The following is a 19,104-nucleotide window of genomic DNA, read 5'->3' as shown; positions in this document are numbered from 1 at the left end:
GTTTATAATTCTATATGAATTCAACAAGAACTCTGGAAAACTAAAATGTCTCATTTTGTTGCATGAGGAATCAAATGCCCTACTCCAACCACTGCTGCTGGAAGTTTTAGCCCAGCACATCTAATGGCTGCCAAATTGGAGAAGATGGCTTCAAAATATTCCCATGTAGAGGTTTCCTAATTCAAGATGTTTATAAGATTAATTATGAGAATACAGGCCTGTCTTCATCCAGCCCTCTCTGTACACAAAAGTATTTAAGAATTAAAATAAATTAAAATTAAAATTAACTGAAGGAGCCGCAGTACTGCAATGGGTTAAACCCTTGTGCCGGCTGAACTGCTGACCTGAAGACCTGAAGGTCAGCGGTTTGAATCCACGAGACAGCATGAGCTCCCATCTGTCAGCCCCAGCTTCCTATGTGGGGACATGAGAGAAGCCTCCCACAGGATGGTAACACATCCGGGCATCCCTTGAGCAACGTGCTTGCAGACGGCCAATTGTCTCACACCAGAAGCGACTTGTGGTATATTCTCAATTCGTTTCTGACACAGTAAAAAAGGATTAACTGAAAACACCACCCACATTCCAGAAAATATTTCTGTTTGCTAACTCATTAATCAGAGGTTTTTCCTCTCTGTTCATTTTAAATTTCCTTTCACATTCTTCTTGTGGAGAAAACTTGGCTGAAGTCACTAAAAGTATAATTAAGAAGCCAAATGTACCTGTTCCATTGACTTGTGTCTGTGCTTTTGGGGGCTGCTGAGTAGGTGGTGGTTCTTCTGTTCTAAAGAAAACCCAAAAACAGAAATACAGCAATTTAGAACAGTACATTCCTCAAAATAAAACAAAATTAATATACACATCCCATATAAGTATAGATATATTTTATTAGCCTGATGGGAGATAAAGGCTTTTTAGTATTCCCTTTGAAAACAGACATATAGGGAGAACATAGTCTTTCTATGATATATGATCTACCATAAATAAAATTTCATAAAAAGGTTTATTACTAGGGCTGTTTTTGCTAATCTTACTTATACTCTGCGTTTTCCTCAAACTACTATTTAAGGCAGGCAGCCAAAACTTCACTAGGTTTTTTTTTTCTCCACCAACCCTTAGACCATATACATCCAGGCTGCTTAAGGCAATGATAGTTCCTAGGCTTCCTGGAAAGAAATCTGAGTTATTTACAGGCTGTATAGCAAATTATTTTGCTTGTCAAAGTCCCAGTCTACAGAGCTGAGGCATGTTTCTGTCATTCCCTTTTATTCCCTGAACAACCACCTCTAGGAAAGAAAGAAAAAACCCTTCCATTTTCCACTTGCATTTATAAAGTACAGGTCAGTTCTGTATTATCATAGGCTTTCGGTATATACCAAAATACCTACTAGATGGCTGGCTGCCCCAAGACATTTTGTTATTTGAGGCAAAATAGCACCCACTTGCTATTTCCTGTACAGAAGATATGTTGACAGGCTATGAACTTTGCAACACTGGTGATGAGACAGGTTTCACAACCGCCAAGGCATCAGGCCAGTTTAGGCGGCCCAAGAAGAACAAAGAGCTCTCAAACAGTGACCACTAGGGACATCATTTGCTACCCGAGGTTTGGTTTTGCCTACGGTTTTGATCTGCCCATGCCTAGTAGTAAACTGCACAATAAAAACGAGCAAGAAGCTGTTTTAATTTAATGTACTATTCAACATGAAAATGGAGTCTAGGATTGGATTTACACTGCCCTATATCCCAGGATTTTATCTCAGATTATCTGCTATGAACTTGACTATGGGAGCCTACACTGCCAGATAACCTGGGATAAGCAGATAACATTATGTGCCCTTCCAGACAGGTCCTATACCCCAAGTTTTCTACTTTAAACTGGATTATATGAGTCAGTACTGTCAGATAATCTGGGATAAACAGAAAACCTGGGATCAGATCCAGGGATATGGGGCCTTTCTGGAAGGGCCCTATGCAACGCAAATTTTGTTCCATGGTGAAAAATGTCATTTCCTAAATGGTTCTATCATAAAAACATGGAACAAATTTATTAAACTGCAAGACATCCTACAGCACATTTTGCTATAGTTTTTCAGTGAATATCGCATAGAGCAGTGGTTCTGAATTTGTGGGTCCTCAGGTGTTTTGCCCTACAATTCCCAGAAATCCCAGCCAGTTTACCAACTGTTAGGATTTCTGGGAGGCCAAAACATCTGAGGACCCACAGGTTGAGAACCACTGTCATACAGCCTCATTTAATTCAACATACTAGTTTGTGTCAGCCATAAAAATTGAGTTTATGGAGTATAACAACTACTTTCAAAGTAAATCCTTAACAGCGTTGCTGTAAGTTTTTCAGGCTGTATGGCCATGTTCCAGAAGCATTATCTCCTGATGTTTTTGCATGCATCAATATTGAGAGGATGCCCCCAGGAAGTAACAAGCCACACCTTGAAAACTGCTAGGCTATTAAATGCTAATCAAGGTGGTCAATTGAAACATTCATACCTACTTCAAACAGACAAGAGTTTTTTTAACCACACTGAACATTCCACAGATATATAAACCCTGTTTTCCTAGTTTCCAACATACCTCACAACCACTGAGGATGCATGCCATAGATGCAGGCAAAATGTCAGGGGAGAATGCTACTGGAACATGGCCATATAGCCTGAAAAAATTACAGCACCCAGTGATTCCGGCCATGAAAGCCTTCAACAACACATTAAATACTGAACAATTAAACACTTTCAAACCAGGAAAGAAACATTTTCAAATGTTGTTACATAGAGTAATCTGGGGTCAGAACCTGGGATATAGAGCTGTGTAGATCTAGCTTAGGTTTCATAAACCATTCAAAATGCATAAATGAAACATCATGCATTCTCTTGCAGCTGGGAAGGAAATTAGTCCCTAATTTGTGTCTTTCCATACCAGGACCCCCAAGCTGAGCTAGTTTCTTCATTTCAGTCTGTGCAGTTAAGTTACATTGGTATTCTGGTCTTTGTGCAGGTCATATCTGATAGTAAGCACTCCAGATGTGTCAAGTAGCATGCACACTAAATAACATTCCTGTAGTATCTGCCTATGGAGAACACAGTACTATCAATGAGGTAGGACTTCCCTGAAACTAAATACAGAAGCAAAATATGGCAGGAGAGACTGAATGCGCCATCCATTAACAATAGATATTCAATCTATTGCAGCAGAATGACATATGACGAGCAAACACCTTTGAACACAACCAAATCTCACACACTCCAAATTCTCATGTATTTTAAAAAGAGTCTCACAACACTGCATCTGTGTAATGCCTTAATTGTCTTTAATTGATAAAATGCTGTTTCTATCAAGCATGGCACTAACACCAGCTTCAACTAATTTCTGTTTAGTCACACTGCAATTAGAGTACCATGAAAAGTCATTTAGAGCTGGCCATGAATGGCTAACGGCATATCATTTTGCAAGCAGCAAAGTACAGGTTTACAAACTTACCATTCAACTCCAACCCAAAGGAGCACCCAATATTCTGTGCCAAGGAATTAGCAAACATTTTTACAGCTGGGAACCATGATGCACAAAAGGAAAGGAAAACCTCTCCGGAGATGCATTTGTTATTTACTTAGGCACCTTGACAGTGTATTGCTGGGTTCTAACAAGGTTTGCAGTCAAGTATATGCTTGTTGCATGATGACTTATTTATTAAACTGAGTTCAAAATTACTTTTTCTTGCTCTCACCACATACTCATACTCACCACACACAGGGTTTTTTTTAAAAAAGAACAAAAATCCCACACAATCACTACTGTCATGATCACAAGAAACAATATATGTAATTGCTCCCTTAAACAATTGCATATCCAGCCATTAAGCTTCTAAGAATCTTTGTCCCTTTAATATTGTTTATATCCATATCATTTCCAAATTATGGCAGAAAGATTTCTTTAGAGGAAATTATCTACAGCTCTCTTCTGTAGTCAAAATAATGGAACCTGTCCAAAGTCACATGATGGAATTCCCTGACTGAGTGGGGATTCAGGCCTTGGTCTCCAGGGGCAAAGTCAACACTCAAACTATTGCACCGCAATGGCTTCCTATACTACACTGGCTGTTCCCTAATACAATTGAAAAGGGTAGACAAGGGGAGGGGGGTGTATTTCAGCCTCAATATATCCAGAGAACAGAACTCTAGAAAAATGAATTGTTGGGCTAGTTGATGATGTGCCACAAAAAAAGGAGCAGAACTATATCTTGAAAAGTTAAAACCACCGAAGCAGCCATTCCTCTATCTATAACAATGAGTGAAAGAAGATATCAAGAGGAACCCTGGTATGCCCTTACACAATCCACAGCATAGCAGAAACGCCAGCTATTGAACAAAGAGTGGTTGGAACAATAGACACCCATATAATAAACTCAGTCCTGGAAAACTTCCCAAACATTAAGGCACAAAGAAGAAGTGGTGGCTGGCCTCAAATCTCCAAACAGCTTGTCCACATCCTGAGGTTGAACAAACAGAAGATCCAAAAGTCTATGTGCAGATGTGGTCCTACCTCATTAATCTCTAACAATTAATGAGGTATTTATTCCATAGCATTAGTTGGAATAAATACAAACAGCTGAATCTTAAAAATGCACCGCAAGCTGTTCACAATAATCCTTTCAGGTTTTATCAGCTGATTCTCTTCAATGTTAAACAAAAGGTTCTTTATCCATCAAAAGAGAAGTAGTGTTTTGGGGCTTCCATATCAATGAGGCAGTGCATTCACAATGGGCTTACGATTGAACTTTAAAACACCTATCCGAGGTGCTGACCCCTACCACCCCATATGTTAGGTTCAGCACTTTGAACAGCTCCTTCAAAGTTTACTCTAAACTCAGAGCACCCATTGTCTCATTTTACAGGCATTTTACAGATGTGAAGATGGCAGAAAGGCGAAGTCTCATTGCTCCAGCCACCACAATATAGTATAAGAGACTCTTTTTCATGTTTGATTGTTATCGTCACAAGCTGTTTCATCATCTGCCAGAATATGAAAAGGCTGACACAGGTTTGCAACTGAGTCAAGGAGATTTGCAAATGATTATCTTAAGAAACTGAGCTGTCCAGGGTCTAGGCAGAACAAATGCAAATAGCTACCAAAAAAAACCCTACCCAGGACTTTCAGCAAACACCCAGATCTAACTGTCTGTGAGGGAAGACCATTTATATTAGTCAAGCTCGTTTTTGGTTATAAGATCCATTTGAATCTGACAATGAACTGACCATGACAATAAAGTACCTACTAGCTCTCTTACCCGAGTACAAATTTAGGACATGTCCTGCTACATGGGTCAGGAAATGCGATTTGAAACAGGCCAGAAGTTATCATAAAGTTTATGAATTCCAACTACTCAAGGCAGACTCGTTGTAAGTATTAAAGTTCCAAGGGCCAAAGGCTTGGTATCCTCCACACCATATCCAAAGCCACCTATAATATCACAGCTTACTATATCTCAGTACAGTACTCTGCATTTGAGGATCATACTCTCAGCTTCCTCTCTCAAAAGGCTTAAAGTGACCTCCTCGCTGTAATTTTCTCCTTCCCCATTCGCATTTTTAAACTTGGCCAGACCTGTTTTCCAGACAGGTAGACACCATCCAATTATTTTCTGTTTAAAAGGAAGTCCATTAAAAAATGAGCCTGTGGAGCATTCCAAAAACGTTGAAATGGCCCATAATGCTGGGGGAGACATATCACTCATTTTGAAGCCAAAACAATTAATATTCCCCAAATCTGGAAACTAAAGATCTTTGAAGCAAGCAAAAACAACCTTGGGGACTACATATGGCACACATTTTACTCACCCCTGCTCTAGAGAAACGCCATTAGATAAATATTTCACCATCTACATGTGATGTAGCAAATGGGAATGATAAAAGACTTGCATATGACACATCAACCTATCCACACAATCAACCCAAAGACAGTCATGAAAACTATACGACTCACTTACAACTGCCAGCATTTCTAGCAGTAATTATAGTTTTGTTATGTGATAAAACTAACCCATAGCTATAATAGAGACAGAATGCAATTTATACCAATTAAAACATTCTAAATCATTTTGACATTTAGACATTTGTTCTACTGGCACAGAGCCTCTTGCAGCAGATGTTACACTCAGTGCAAGGCAGTATAAGAACATCCTCGTGGAAGAATACATAAAACAAATGCCACACTGCTGCTCAGTATTTCTTTTTAGTATGATAGGAGATTGAGAAATATATAAGGAAAGAAATGCATTTTATTTTTATTGATTAATTCAATGCATTTATATTCTACCTTTCAGAAACAGAATAGTAGTTCACATACAACAAAAAGACAGGCACAAACAAATACATATATAAACAACACAATCCAAACTAAGCAAACTTGACGTTTAAAGTTCAAAGACCAGTCAACATGAAGCATTCTGAAAGATTTCTTAAAAGTTGAAGGTGCAAAGCAGAAAGAAAGGAGTTCTATCATTGAACTAACTTGCTAAAAGTCATGAATTATCTTTTCTCCTTATTATATACATAGGTTTCAACAATATTCAGTGTTTGCGTATGTTCTGATGCACTTCCTGGAATAACATATCTTGTTCTCGGCATCAGAATTCAAGGAGGATAATGGCAAGCTGGAATGCGTCCAAAGGAGAGCAACCAAAATTGTAAAAGACCTTTGAAGAGCTGTTTAGGGAGCTGGTTATGTTTAACCTGTAAAAGAGGTTAAAATATGACATGATAACCATTTGTTTAAATATCTGAAATGATGTCATATGGAAGATGGAACAAGCTTGTTTTTTTGCTGCTCCAGAAACTACAACACGAATCAATGGATTCAAATTATATGAAAGGAGATTCCAGCTAAACACAAGAACTTCCTGATAAAACAATCTGTCTGAGAAAGCAATATGGTGCCTCAGACTGTGGTAGACCACCTATTGACATCACTATAAATTTTTCCTAGTTGATGTGTATATGTGCTATAGATGTTGCAAGTCTCCAATACCCATCAGCCCCAACAAGCACAAATGTCCAGGTATGACAGAAGGTAATACAAGAGTTCTACAAGCTCCTTGAGCCACTTAGAATTCAAGTGGAACAAAAAAAAATTGACCGATTCAAAATCCCTATAAAATCTCCAATGGTGAATTTCTCATTGCTCCATCATATGGCAAAGCCAAGTGAATACTGTTTGCCCATTGTTAACTTGCTATCACCATCTAAAGAACAGATTCTACTTTCCAAAGCCAGTAATAGTATATGTTTTATATGATAGATTTTTCTTACCTTGTTTTAAGAATTTCATTGACTTTTTGTTCCAGTTCTATCCTCCTGAGGCGTTCTTTTTCTAGCTCCTGTTTCAATGTTTCAGCATTGGTTTCTTCTCTCAGCTTCCTCAGCTCCTCCTCTGTTAAGAAGGGAAAGTGGAGGGGGAAATGATTTTACTCGCTTCAACAAACTAAATCACCCAGACTGGAAAGAGGAATTCAAGAGGAGTAATAAACAGATGAATGGATGGCTCCCAAATTTGAAGAGAGCCCGATTCTGGACTCTAGTAAACCAATGTTTTAACTTTCAAATCAGTAGTACATCCCTGACATCAGGGCAGTTCTGACTAAGCAATTCCACTCCTATGGGTGCAAAACAGTATTATTTGACTACCTCACCAGTTTAGGAAAATCCAGTGACAGAGTGGACTCATAAATAGGTTGCTTTCCCAAGTGTGTTATGCTCAATAATCAATGAAGCCATGCCTATCTTCTGCTCATTAAGTCCTATTATGACAAAACATAAGTGAAACTACATCCAAGTTGCAAATTAAATCCAAGTTGCTGCAGGTGATTTCCCGAAACCCAATACAATAGCAGGGACAAAGCATATGCTCTCTATGCCTACAATCAACACATCTCCAAAACCACCACCCTCCCTTCAAATTCACCTAACGCAGAAGTCCTAAACCTGAAGCCCTGGAGAGCTTCTGCTAGTAAGAGAAGAAAGTACTACGCTGGGAGGGATGTTCAAATACCTGGTATATGATGAATTCCTATATTCCCTATCTTAGACACTAGTTGCCAGTATCAAGAACTTGCATTTTACATGAAGAGCAGCTGTTGAATATGCATACCATGGCATATCAAAGATAGTGTTCTGATTGAGTTATGGAAGCAGCTATTAGCATATTAATCTCATTCAGGAATTCCTAAATTAGTACTAATATCTTCTGGAAAGATATACTCTGGTGCGTCAAGAAGTTGTAACACATTTAAGTCCAATGAAGCAGATAAACTGAGATCCCATGAAGGTAAAAGTGAAAGGTGCAGTCCCAAGCCTGAGGTTAATCACTATGAACAGTAATGATTCTGTATAGTAGTAGTAGTAGTAGTAGTAGTAAAAAGAAGTCTGGTATAGTCTTCAGTTTCTTACAGTTGATAACATGCTTTTTAGCACATGCACAGGCATTCCCTGAGTTACAAATATCCAACTTAAAAATGACTCATAGCTAAGATGATAGTAAGTGACCTCTCAACCTCTGAGAATGCCTGCCATAGATGTAGGCAAAATGTCAGGAGAAAATGCTTCGAGAACATGGCCATACAGCCTGAAAAACTTACAACCCAGATAGGAAGTGAGATAAATCTACCCTAGGAAGGGAAAGTCCCTCCTGAAAGAGTTAAAATAGGGGAAAGGTGTCTCTAATGAAGCTTTATCTCCAATCCTTGTTTCAACAACAAGCCATTTTTTTCAAAATCCAATTCTCACAAGGAACAGAAAGTGAGGTGAAATCTTCTAAACAGGGACACAGACAGCAAAACACCCCACAGGGGTGTTCACCCTTCCTTATGCTATCAAAGAGATACACTTTAAAATGTATCTGTTCCGACTTACATACAAATCTCACTTAAGAATAAACTTACAGAGCCTATCTTGTTCGTAACTTGAGGACTGCCTGTACTGTAGTTTTAAAAACCTGAGTTTAATGACAAATATGATCACTCATATCTGGCCTGTTATCTGACTCTCAGACTTAAAAGTCTGACTGAGCTTCAGCAGTTATGTCAAGTGACACCATGAAGCAAAATAACTATTTATAACACTTAATTATATACCTGTAAAATCCACTTTTACATATGATTCAAAGATGCAAAAACCCAAAACTGAAGGCTTCAAACCACACGGGAAAGTTTTCTGTGTCCGTAAAGGAAATATATTTGTTCAATGGAACATTTTAACAACCTCCCGTGTTATAGTCATGACCACCAGAAGCTAACCTGAACCACAGCAGATAAAAAGGAACCTGAGTTCTGTCTCAGTGGCTTATCATTATGAGAAAGTCTAACCTCTAAAAATATACCTTCTTTTATACACCATGCCCACAATATCAGTTTTAGTTTGCATTCTGGATTATCTGCAGTTTAGAACATTGACCAAGACTTTAATATCAGTTAATCTTCATTATCTATATATATAAAAATGCTCAGTGCATAATGAGTACCTTAAAAACAAAAGAACCAATGAACGAAATCACACCAAATTTGGCAACAAAACGTCTCACAACACAAGGAGTGACCATCACTCAAAAATTATGATTTTGTCATTTGGGAATTGTAGTTGCTGGGATTTATAGTTCCCCTACAATCAAAGAGCATTCTGAATTCCACCAACAATGGGATTGAACCAAACTTGGCAGACAGAACCCCCACGACCAACAGAGAATACTGGAAGGGTTAGGTGGGCAGTGTCCTTTGGTTTTGGAGTTGTAGTTCACCTACATCCAGAGAGCTTACTGGACTCAGACAATGATGGATCTGGACCAAATTTGGCATGAACACTCCATATGCCCAAATACAAACACAGATGGCGTTTTGGGGGGAATAGAACTTGACCTTTGGGAGTTGTAGTCACTGGGATTCACAGTTCACCTACAATCTAAGAGCATTCTGAACCCCACCAACAACAGAATTGGGGCAAACTTCCCACACAGAACCCCCATAACCAACAGAAAATACTTAAGGCCATCCAATCTAACTCCCTTCATCAGGGCAAGAAAAGTAATCAAAGTCCTCCTGACAAAGAGTCATCCAGCCACAGATATAGATAGATAGATGGATGGATGGATGGATGGATGGATGGATGGATAGATAGATATGATTCACACACACACAGATATAGTATCATAAATTTGAAAGGGACCCCTAAAGAAGGACAATTATATGTTGCATGTTCCAGAGTAGGCAAACCAGACAATCTCCACATCAATACTGACATAGTAACAACAAGGAATACTGTTTACCCACATGCATAAAGGAATCACATATATTAGAAACCAACATTTTCTCATTACTTTATTTTCCAGATCAACAGACTGGGCCACAGCAATGCGTGACAGGGGACAGCTAGTAATTAATAAAAATGTGCCACTATCTTCAACTTTTTTTCTGCAGACTGTAGTTTAGATTAACCAGTTTCTTTAAGTTCAAATGACACATCAGGTTGAAAACTGCAGGTTTAAAAAAAAAAGAATGGGAAGTTTTTACACTCCTTCTCACAGCAACAAAGGAGGGGAAAATATGAGATACTAGGGAAGGAATTCCTGGTACTTTTGACAATTGGCAAACATTTATTGTTTCCAAGTTTTGCTACCTTATTTTTAAAACTATACTGTCATATTCTCTTTCCTACATGTTTTAGGTGAGTTCCTTACTTTGGCTCTTACTTTTTATCAATAATTGTGTGCTCTGCTATCTGAACTGATAGTATAAACCCATTTTAAACCAACTTGAGATCGTGATTTCAAAAAGAAGTATGAATGTCTGAATCTTTTACCCTAGCTATTGGGAAAGTTACTTCTGGGCCTCATTCGAAAGGAAGATCAGAAAGGCAAGCTCAGATCAAAATACAAGGTGAAGAAAAATCCATGCTACATATGTCCATCATCCTACTCCAAGAAATATCCTTTATTAAGAACAGTCCCTGCTTCCATTTCTAACAGGACCAGTTAAGACATATGATGGTCAAGAATAGGGCACTACAGTCACCTACACATCCACTGCCAAGACACTACACTTGGAAGGACATCATACTCTGACAACGAGGGACATGTGAATCTGTTCTGAAAGTCCTGTAGAAGTTCATCCCTTTCTCTTGGGCATGAAGCAACACGATTGAAAACAAAAGCCACAGTCTAAGTCTGTAAAACAGTGCTTCCTTATCGATGCACTTTTTAGTGGCTGGTAAGAAGTACAATTTTATGAACAGAGAGTAATATGATTCATCTACCTCCAAAGAACAAATGTTAAGGGCATTCCTTACCTTTAGACTGTTCGTTTTCTCATACAAAATACAAGAGTTTTCTATGTAAGTATCCCAAAATCTATACATTAGGCTGCACAAATAACGCAAGCCAACAAAATCAAACTTTTTGTAATAATCAGAAATGAGAGTAGCACAGTTTAAATCAGTTTTAATGCTGATGTTAAATCTGTACCATGACGGCAACTTTTAAAAATATAACAAATGGTACATTGCAGCAGACTACTGTAAAGTCTGTACATTTCACAACATTCTTGTGCATCACAAGCCAACAAGTATTTTCCATCAGATATGATTTTAGGTCATTCTTTTAGCTTTATGTGCTAAATTCAAATCTGTGTTTCTTTTTTCTCTATCAGGTGTAGTTTTTGCGATGAGGCTAATGAAATAATTAATACATTTATGCTAGATATCAATTAGATTCTATTGATATCAGTGTGTAAATGCATTAATTATTCAATTAGGCTCATTGCAAAACTACATGTGATAGAGAAAAAATAAACACAGATCTGAACTCAGCATAAAAAACCTCTCTAAGAATGACCTATAAGTAGTATATCTAATGAAAAATACTTGTTGGCTTGTGTAATCGAACTTCAACACATCTTCTGAATGCATGACAGGTGCATTTCAGGTAAGATCTGACTCTAAAGCGGTGGTTTTCAAACTGTGAGTCCCCAAATATTTTGGCTTTCAACTCCCAGAAATCCTAACAGCTGGTAAACTGGCTGGGATTGCTGGGAGTTGTAGGCCAAAACACCTGGGTACCCACAGATTGAGAACCACTGACTAAAGCAAGGAGATTTGGCATGGTGCCAGTCATAAAGATCATATGTTGGTTCAGGATTATTATATCCAAAAGATAGAGCAAGAAGACTTGTTAAAAAGGTGTAGTCATAATAAAAAATATGCATGAAAACTACCTGATGTTCTTTTCCTCCTCTACAGACTTTTATCTCCCTTCACGGAACAATGAGGAAAGCTTTTGATGCCAACAAGCCATCAGAATAATTACCTAGTGCATCAAACCCTAGGTTGAATCAAAGGTATTCCGTATTTCTGTCTGACACTTTTATAACCCTAGTGACTGTGCAAACAATTCTTTCTTAAAGGTCATAAAAATGAAAATAAAGAACAAAGAACCCTTTCAGAAATTGAGCACACTCTACAAACTCAATATATACACTACAGTTCATTGCACCCATTACATTAAATAAGAATAAGCATTATTAGTAAGCAGAGTGAATGCCTAAAAATGTCAGAAGCATTCTGTTTCTGACAACAAAAAGGTTAGCATATTTATGGCAGAAGGAAATTCCTCTTAGCAATCCATCTTAGATACATCCATGTCACCTGGTTTATGAGATATGAAGTTCACAATAGGTTTCTTTTGAGTAATTAAGAATAACATTTTAGATTCCAACAACATTCAGAAATACCCAATTAACTATTTCTTCAAAGCAACATCCAGGCAGAACTGAGACTTGTAAAAGTATTTAATAATTATTTAATTTCTGTTTCAATAAAAATTAGAAACTTACATCCAGAGATAAGCCAAAATCCATGTTAGGTGATATTAAGGAACATGTTTTCACTGCGTCTTTAGTTGTCTGTGCTTTAAATCCAAGTGGTTTAAAATCTTCTTGCTCTGAGTCCTGCTACTACATTAATTGACTACATTAATTTCTTGGCTTTTTTTGGCTTTTCTCTTTCCTCATCCTGCTTTTTGCTTAGATGCTTTTGCAACGTATCACCTGATGAAATGATCTGCACACATACTAGTTTCTTCTTGACTAATAAAAGTATGCCCCAGTTGGGATTTTGTTTCATGGCCAGCGTAGTTGCGTTTGCTCTTGTATGGCCCAGAGATAACATATTCCACAATACCAGATGCTGGGGACAAACAGTTTATGAGCAGCCCAGAACCATCTCGCTGGATGTCTGTTGAAACTGCATGAGAAGCTAGCTCAATCTACCAGGGCTTAGAGATGCCTCAGGAATTCAGTCTTTCCACATATGAGTGTAAACTGACCTGACCTAGAATCATTCCCCATAGTTAATGCATGGAATGCCTGAGATTTCTGCTATCCACAAGAGTTTATACTTCCCCAGATTTTAGAACACAAGGTTCTTGCCTCAAAAACAACAGAACGTCTCATTTTATGGGAAAGTAATTAAGAAATGTATATTTAAATGAAAATGTTCCTGAATACTTTTTTTAAAAAAGTTGCCGATATGAGCAGAAATGGCAGAAGAGACATATAAGAGTAGACATTATCTGATTCTATTGAGATGCAGCTAGGTAACTTTGGCTTACTTTCACATAGCCTTCCTCATGTTCCTCTCAATGAATTAAGGAAAAGAGAAAACTACTATACAGTGGCAGAAAAATTACTGTGTATTGGAGTGACTAAAAACAACACTTAATTCAAGTGATTTTTTTTACATTTTGATGCAAACAAAAAGCCAGCGCTGAATTAACCATTAAGTAAATGATTAGAGCCTAAAGTGAAGAGGGCCTTACAGAAATTTCCCATTGCCAGATTTACCATAGACCATATGGTGCAAAATTGCAAATGGGGCAGCTGAACTACAAAAAGGGGCTCCCACAATAAAAAAAAGAGTTTGTAATTAGAAAAAGGGGGATAAACTTTTCAAATATAAACAATGGAAGTATACAAAAATGAACATTATTTTCCATCTTGCCTTATGGTTTGTTTTATTTTGAAAAATAAAATACTATTTTATAATTTATTATTTTTTATATTTTGTATTAGAGATATAGAGGGCATTATTTGTTATTTATTTACCACACTTGAACCCCACCATTCTCACCCCGAATGGGACTCAGGACAGCCTCACAAAGGCAAAATTCAATGCCATATATACTTATACATATCAGTAAATAAACACCAAAAATCAACGCAATTAAAAACATAAATATTAAAACATCAGTTAAAATCACAAAATCCAAATGATATTCCATTATTTATAGTCTCTTACTTCGCTACTTATTGACCAAAAGCTTGTTCCCACAGCCATGGCTTTGGTTTTTTCCTGAAGGTCAGGAGGGAGGGGGCCAATCTAATTTCACTAGTGAGGCAATCCCACACATGAGGGACCACCACTGAGAAGGCCCTGTCTCTCGTCCCCACCAGTCGCGCTTATGAGGGGAGTAGGACCGAGAACAGGGCCTCCTCGACGATCTTAGACTCTGAGGTGGATCATAGAGGGATCATTAGGGACCCTAAGAATCTTAATCCAGTTCTACAGCGAGTAAGCAAAGAATGAGTAAGTATGATGTTTCCATAGTACACCTCAAAGATAAAGCTATGTGGACATTTTTATATCAGCCACCAAAGCAGTCATTGCTTATACACTTTTGCATACCTGTGCATTCTCTCTCAAGTGGAACAGAAGATGATAAGCTAATTAGCATTCAACAAACTGTTGGAGCTGAGCCAATAAGGTTAAATCTACACTTACCAAAGCAGAACACAGAGAATAAGATTGCTTTGTAAGAGGCCGTTAAATAATTAGGCTACTGGCAAGTTTAATGCCATCAGCTGGTTATATAGCTGACCACTATTTTTGTATGTAAACATAAGGCTGATGCAGCGTGACTTAGTCCATGTTAATTATGGCAAATCTCTTTATAGTCTCTTTCCAAAATAGTGTTTTAAATCAAGTGTGTTGTATAATTGGTGGTGAGCTGACTAGTCAAACCTTAAGTCACATGCTGTCAAACTGGTTCATGTCAGCTTCGTGGGGAGACTTTATCAGCAAACAAGCAAGCATTTGTCACCTTTTCCAACATTATTTTCAGTCATAACTTGTAGGTAAACATATGGTTAGAGAATATACATATTTTCTCATTATAACTGAGAAAGTATGTATATTAGGACCTGTAGAATTAAGAGAAAATATTATGGGGGAAGGTATTATGTGGGAAAACCTACTGCTCCAACCCCCTTCTAGCACAGACACAAAGAAGCACTGCAATTTGGATTCATCTCCTTTTATTTTGAATTAACCACAACTTTTTGGTTCGCTTTTTGGATTTTATATATTCAAGCCACAGGTGGCAGAATCCATGGATACAGAATCTGTGGATGACTGTATATGATACCAGCATAATCAGAAAACATGTAATGCAGATAAAAGCCAAGCTAATTAAACATCTAATATTTAGAATGCCTGGACAAACAGATATATTTTAACCTTGCACTTTTTGGGTAAATTCATAACGTATTTCCTGCACTGATAATACACACAAAAAGGGATTTCTCCAAAGAGCCTAGCACATGGGCAAAGGTAAAAGAGAGGCCACAGTCCTCCAGCTGTATGGGCCCAAGGCTATGTAAGGCAGTGGTTCTCAATCAGTGGGTCCCCAAGTGTTTTGGGGACCCACAGTTTACCAGCTGTTAGGTTTTCTGGGAGTTGAAGGCCAAAACATCTGGCGACCCACAGGTTGAGAACCACTGGTGTAAGGCGTTAAAAAAACGAATTGTTTTACAGCTTATCTAGAGAAGAATCCACGAAGCTTATCAATGCATGGCAAAGAGTTTTATTTAGCATTTGCTGTTCCTATTTCAGTCAGGATGTGTAGGTGGATGCATCTTGCCTTAGGTTTCTACGAGATGATACATTGCTTCAAACACTACAGCTACCAACTTTTCTTTAATCCTCAAGTGAAAATTCTAATGAAACAACAACGAAAGTGCCTTGCGTCTTTAAAGTGCCTTGCGTCTGGTGAAGTGCCAAGTATTAAAGAACCAAAAGGTAATGTAGGTCAGCATAGCTAGTTTCATTATGATTGGTCTATTGGAGACACTTAACTGTTAATCCATCCACTGGAGAGCACCACACAGCATGAACTACTAAGCCAACAACTCAGCTTCCACAGAAATAATAGTGTAAATATAAAGTATAAACAGCCCAAAGATGAGCAGCATGTTACCAGGAAAAATCAGATCAGAATATTCCTCTTTTATTTATCTATTTCCATGGCATATCCCAAGAAGAAGCCCTTTTGGAGGGGGGGGGGGGGGGAGTTATGAAATTCAAAGTCCTGTTCACTGCAGAAATCACCAATATAGCTTCTCTGAAAGTCTGCTGTCCAGTCTGTGCTTAAATACTTTTGAGTCTAAAAAAGTGCTAAGATGAGGGCCAGAAACAGTCCAATTGGTGTGCTAAAGGCATTAAGCAAATATCTATCTGGGTTAGCTGGCCATCCAAAAATTAGTGAAAGCTGTTTGTCAGGACTCAAACACCTTTCACTAGTTAGAAAAGTTACCCTTTTGGACTACAACTAACATGCTAGGTGTAGTTACAACCATAACATCTTCATGACCTGTTTCTATGAATGGGGGCACTGGGTGACCTTGGGCAAGTCGCATACCCTCAGTCTCAAATGAAGGCTAGGACATCCATCCTCTAAATCAGTGGTTCCCAACCTGTAGTCCGTGGACCACCAGTGGTCCCCAAGAACTAAAATATGGTCTGCAGCCTCACTGTTACTACACTGTTGCAAAGAGAGTGACTGGTCTAGTGAAACCCTCTTATAGTGTCAAGGGCTGTCAAGAGAGGAAAGGCTGACTACCCACAAAAGACGCAACAACAAGACTCATGATTGCTGCTTCTCCTCCTCCCTCCCTCCCTCCCTCTGAGGCGCCTGGAAGCGGGGCCCCCTTGGTGTCTTCATTTTTAGGCCTGTTCCTGAGGTTATTTGGGGTGCTGATTCAGAAAACTGCATTGGATAGACCACATCAGCTCTAGATTAAAAAATATGGTTTTCTCTGGGCAAGCAGATGGTGACTACTGGGTGTCATATGGCCTGTCTCAGCACCCCAAATACACAAACTGAATCTGAAATTGACAGAAACTGATTTGTCACCCTTTTGGCACTAATGTTGGAGAGTGGTCCCTGGTCAAAAAAGGTTGGAAACCACTGCTCCAAACCAATTTTGCCAAGAACCTTGCTGTGATAGATTCACATTATGGTGAGAAGTGACTCCAACAATAAAACAGGCTAGAAAGGGACACCATATTCCACTTCTTTCAGCACAAAGTCATAGCTCATTTCTACAGTCATTGCATGGAAGAATAGAGTGCAATTTTTTTCAGCAGTCTGCCCAGTGAATAACATATCTGCCCAGCTTTATGCAATGGCACTTTGGCATCCTTGACTTATAAAACTAACAATACAAGAAGTCGAAGACCACTGTTACATACTAGCAAAGCTAAAAAGGCTTTTCCCCATTTGTCATTCTTTGCCTCCAAGAATGGAGAGGGAGAACAGAATAAGAAGTAAAATACATGTGTGGGTTGGCTCATTACCTGGTGTGGTTAACAGTTCTAGAGCCCTATTTTTCCTTCAGCCACCTCTTTCCTAAACTACAATTGATAAATCATTAGAACTAACCACAATTTCCTTTAAATATAATCTAAAATGCAATTCAAGTGGAGTAATGTGGTAAGTAAAGAGGTGCATGAGACAGTCACATTTTCCACAGGTTTTTTTATTTCTAAGGTGTTTGCCCCTGTTTGCAAGGCTTAAAATGAACTGTCAATCTTCTTTTACAGGAAGCCACTACAGATAAGAGAATGTGAAGTGTTGTCACAAGTTGTGGGTATTTTGCCCAGCTCTGTCTCTAGGATATTTATAGTAATCTGAGTCAGCTTTGGGTTCAGCTTCTGAATAAGGGACATTTTTGTTGACTGTGACAAATTACAAATCATTATAAGCAAAAGAACGAATTATTATTAGAATGAAATGTCAAACTACTTAACTACAATATGCAGGTGAAGTTTCAGTAAACTACCAGTAATAATGTGACTAATTATAACTGCAGAAATGCAACCCCCTTCACAACACGACCTATGGTTAGTTTATGTTATATAAACCAGACAACCAAATCACAAATAAGGTATGGCTGAGCCTCCTTTATCTGAAATTCCAAAATCAGAAATACCTCAAAATCTGATACGCCTCACATGAGTGGTTGAGATAGTGACAAATTTGCTTTCTGAGGGTTTAATGCACAGAATCTTTGTTGAATGCATAAAATTGTTCTTAAAAATGCATAAAATTATCTCCAGCATATGTTCATAAGGGGTATATGAAGCATAAATGAATTTCAAGATTACACTGGGGTCCCATCTCTAAGGTATCTCAGTATGTGCAAAAATAGATATTCCAACCCTCTTTACCAAAATCCGAAACACTTCTGGCCTCTAGCATTTTGGATAAGGAATACTCAACTTGCATTATAACACAATTCAGACAAAATTAACAGGAAAGATTTCATTTCTAACTCTAAATCCTTAGGAAGCACTGTTTTTATAGGCTATCTTACTCACAGCCTCCTTTGTTCATACTTTTACTCATGGATCCTTGTAAAACTGGTGACAATGCTTTCCAGGAACTTCCCCATGTTTGATATCATTTTTACACTGGAGGCAGAGCTAAGGGTTTAAGAAAGTTTGGAAAGACCAACTGTCGTCTGCAAGAATCTAGACCTGTTGGTCCCAGAGATAAATACGGAAAATTCATTAACAGAATCTTGAGTTAAGTGATGCAATCTTATTGGGATGGATAAAGCTAGGTTTTAGTTCAGTCGGAAAAATTAACTATTTCTGGAGAAGAAGAGTGAACATAAAAACAAACCTCCAGTAGTCCTGAATTTTTCTTCTCTTTTGTGTTGTATAAAAGCAGATTGTTACGGCTATAATACTCATAAATTCACCTAAGACTGTTTCG

The 19,104-nt window shown here is 38.1% G+C and overlaps 1 protein-coding gene across 3 annotated transcripts in view; it reads right to left on the bottom strand.

Moving 5' to 3' along the window:
• Nucleotides 1–19,104, bottom strand: part of GRAMD4 (GRAM domain containing 4) — a 98,242-nt gene that overhangs the window by 27,389 nt on the left and 51,749 nt on the right. For all 3 annotated transcript variants that reach the window (XM_060777814.2, XM_060777815.2, XM_060777816.2), the window contains 2 exons: nt 7,320–7,440; nt 723–784 (listed from right to left, as the gene is read on the bottom strand). In XM_060777814.2, the coding sequence (XP_060633797.1) occupies nt 723–784; nt 7,320–7,440 (183 nt within the window). The remainder of the gene's footprint in view (nt 1–722; nt 785–7,319; nt 7,441–19,104) is intronic.

This window comes from Anolis sagrei, chromosome 5 (genome assembly GCF_037176765.1).
Source record: "Anolis sagrei isolate rAnoSag1 chromosome 5, rAnoSag1.mat, whole genome shotgun sequence".
In the NCBI taxonomy this organism is placed as follows: domain Eukaryota; kingdom Metazoa; phylum Chordata; class Lepidosauria; order Squamata; family Dactyloidae; genus Anolis; species Anolis sagrei.
Note: the sequence above shows the minus strand (reverse complement) of the source record. Positions and strands in the feature narration are given on the sequence as shown.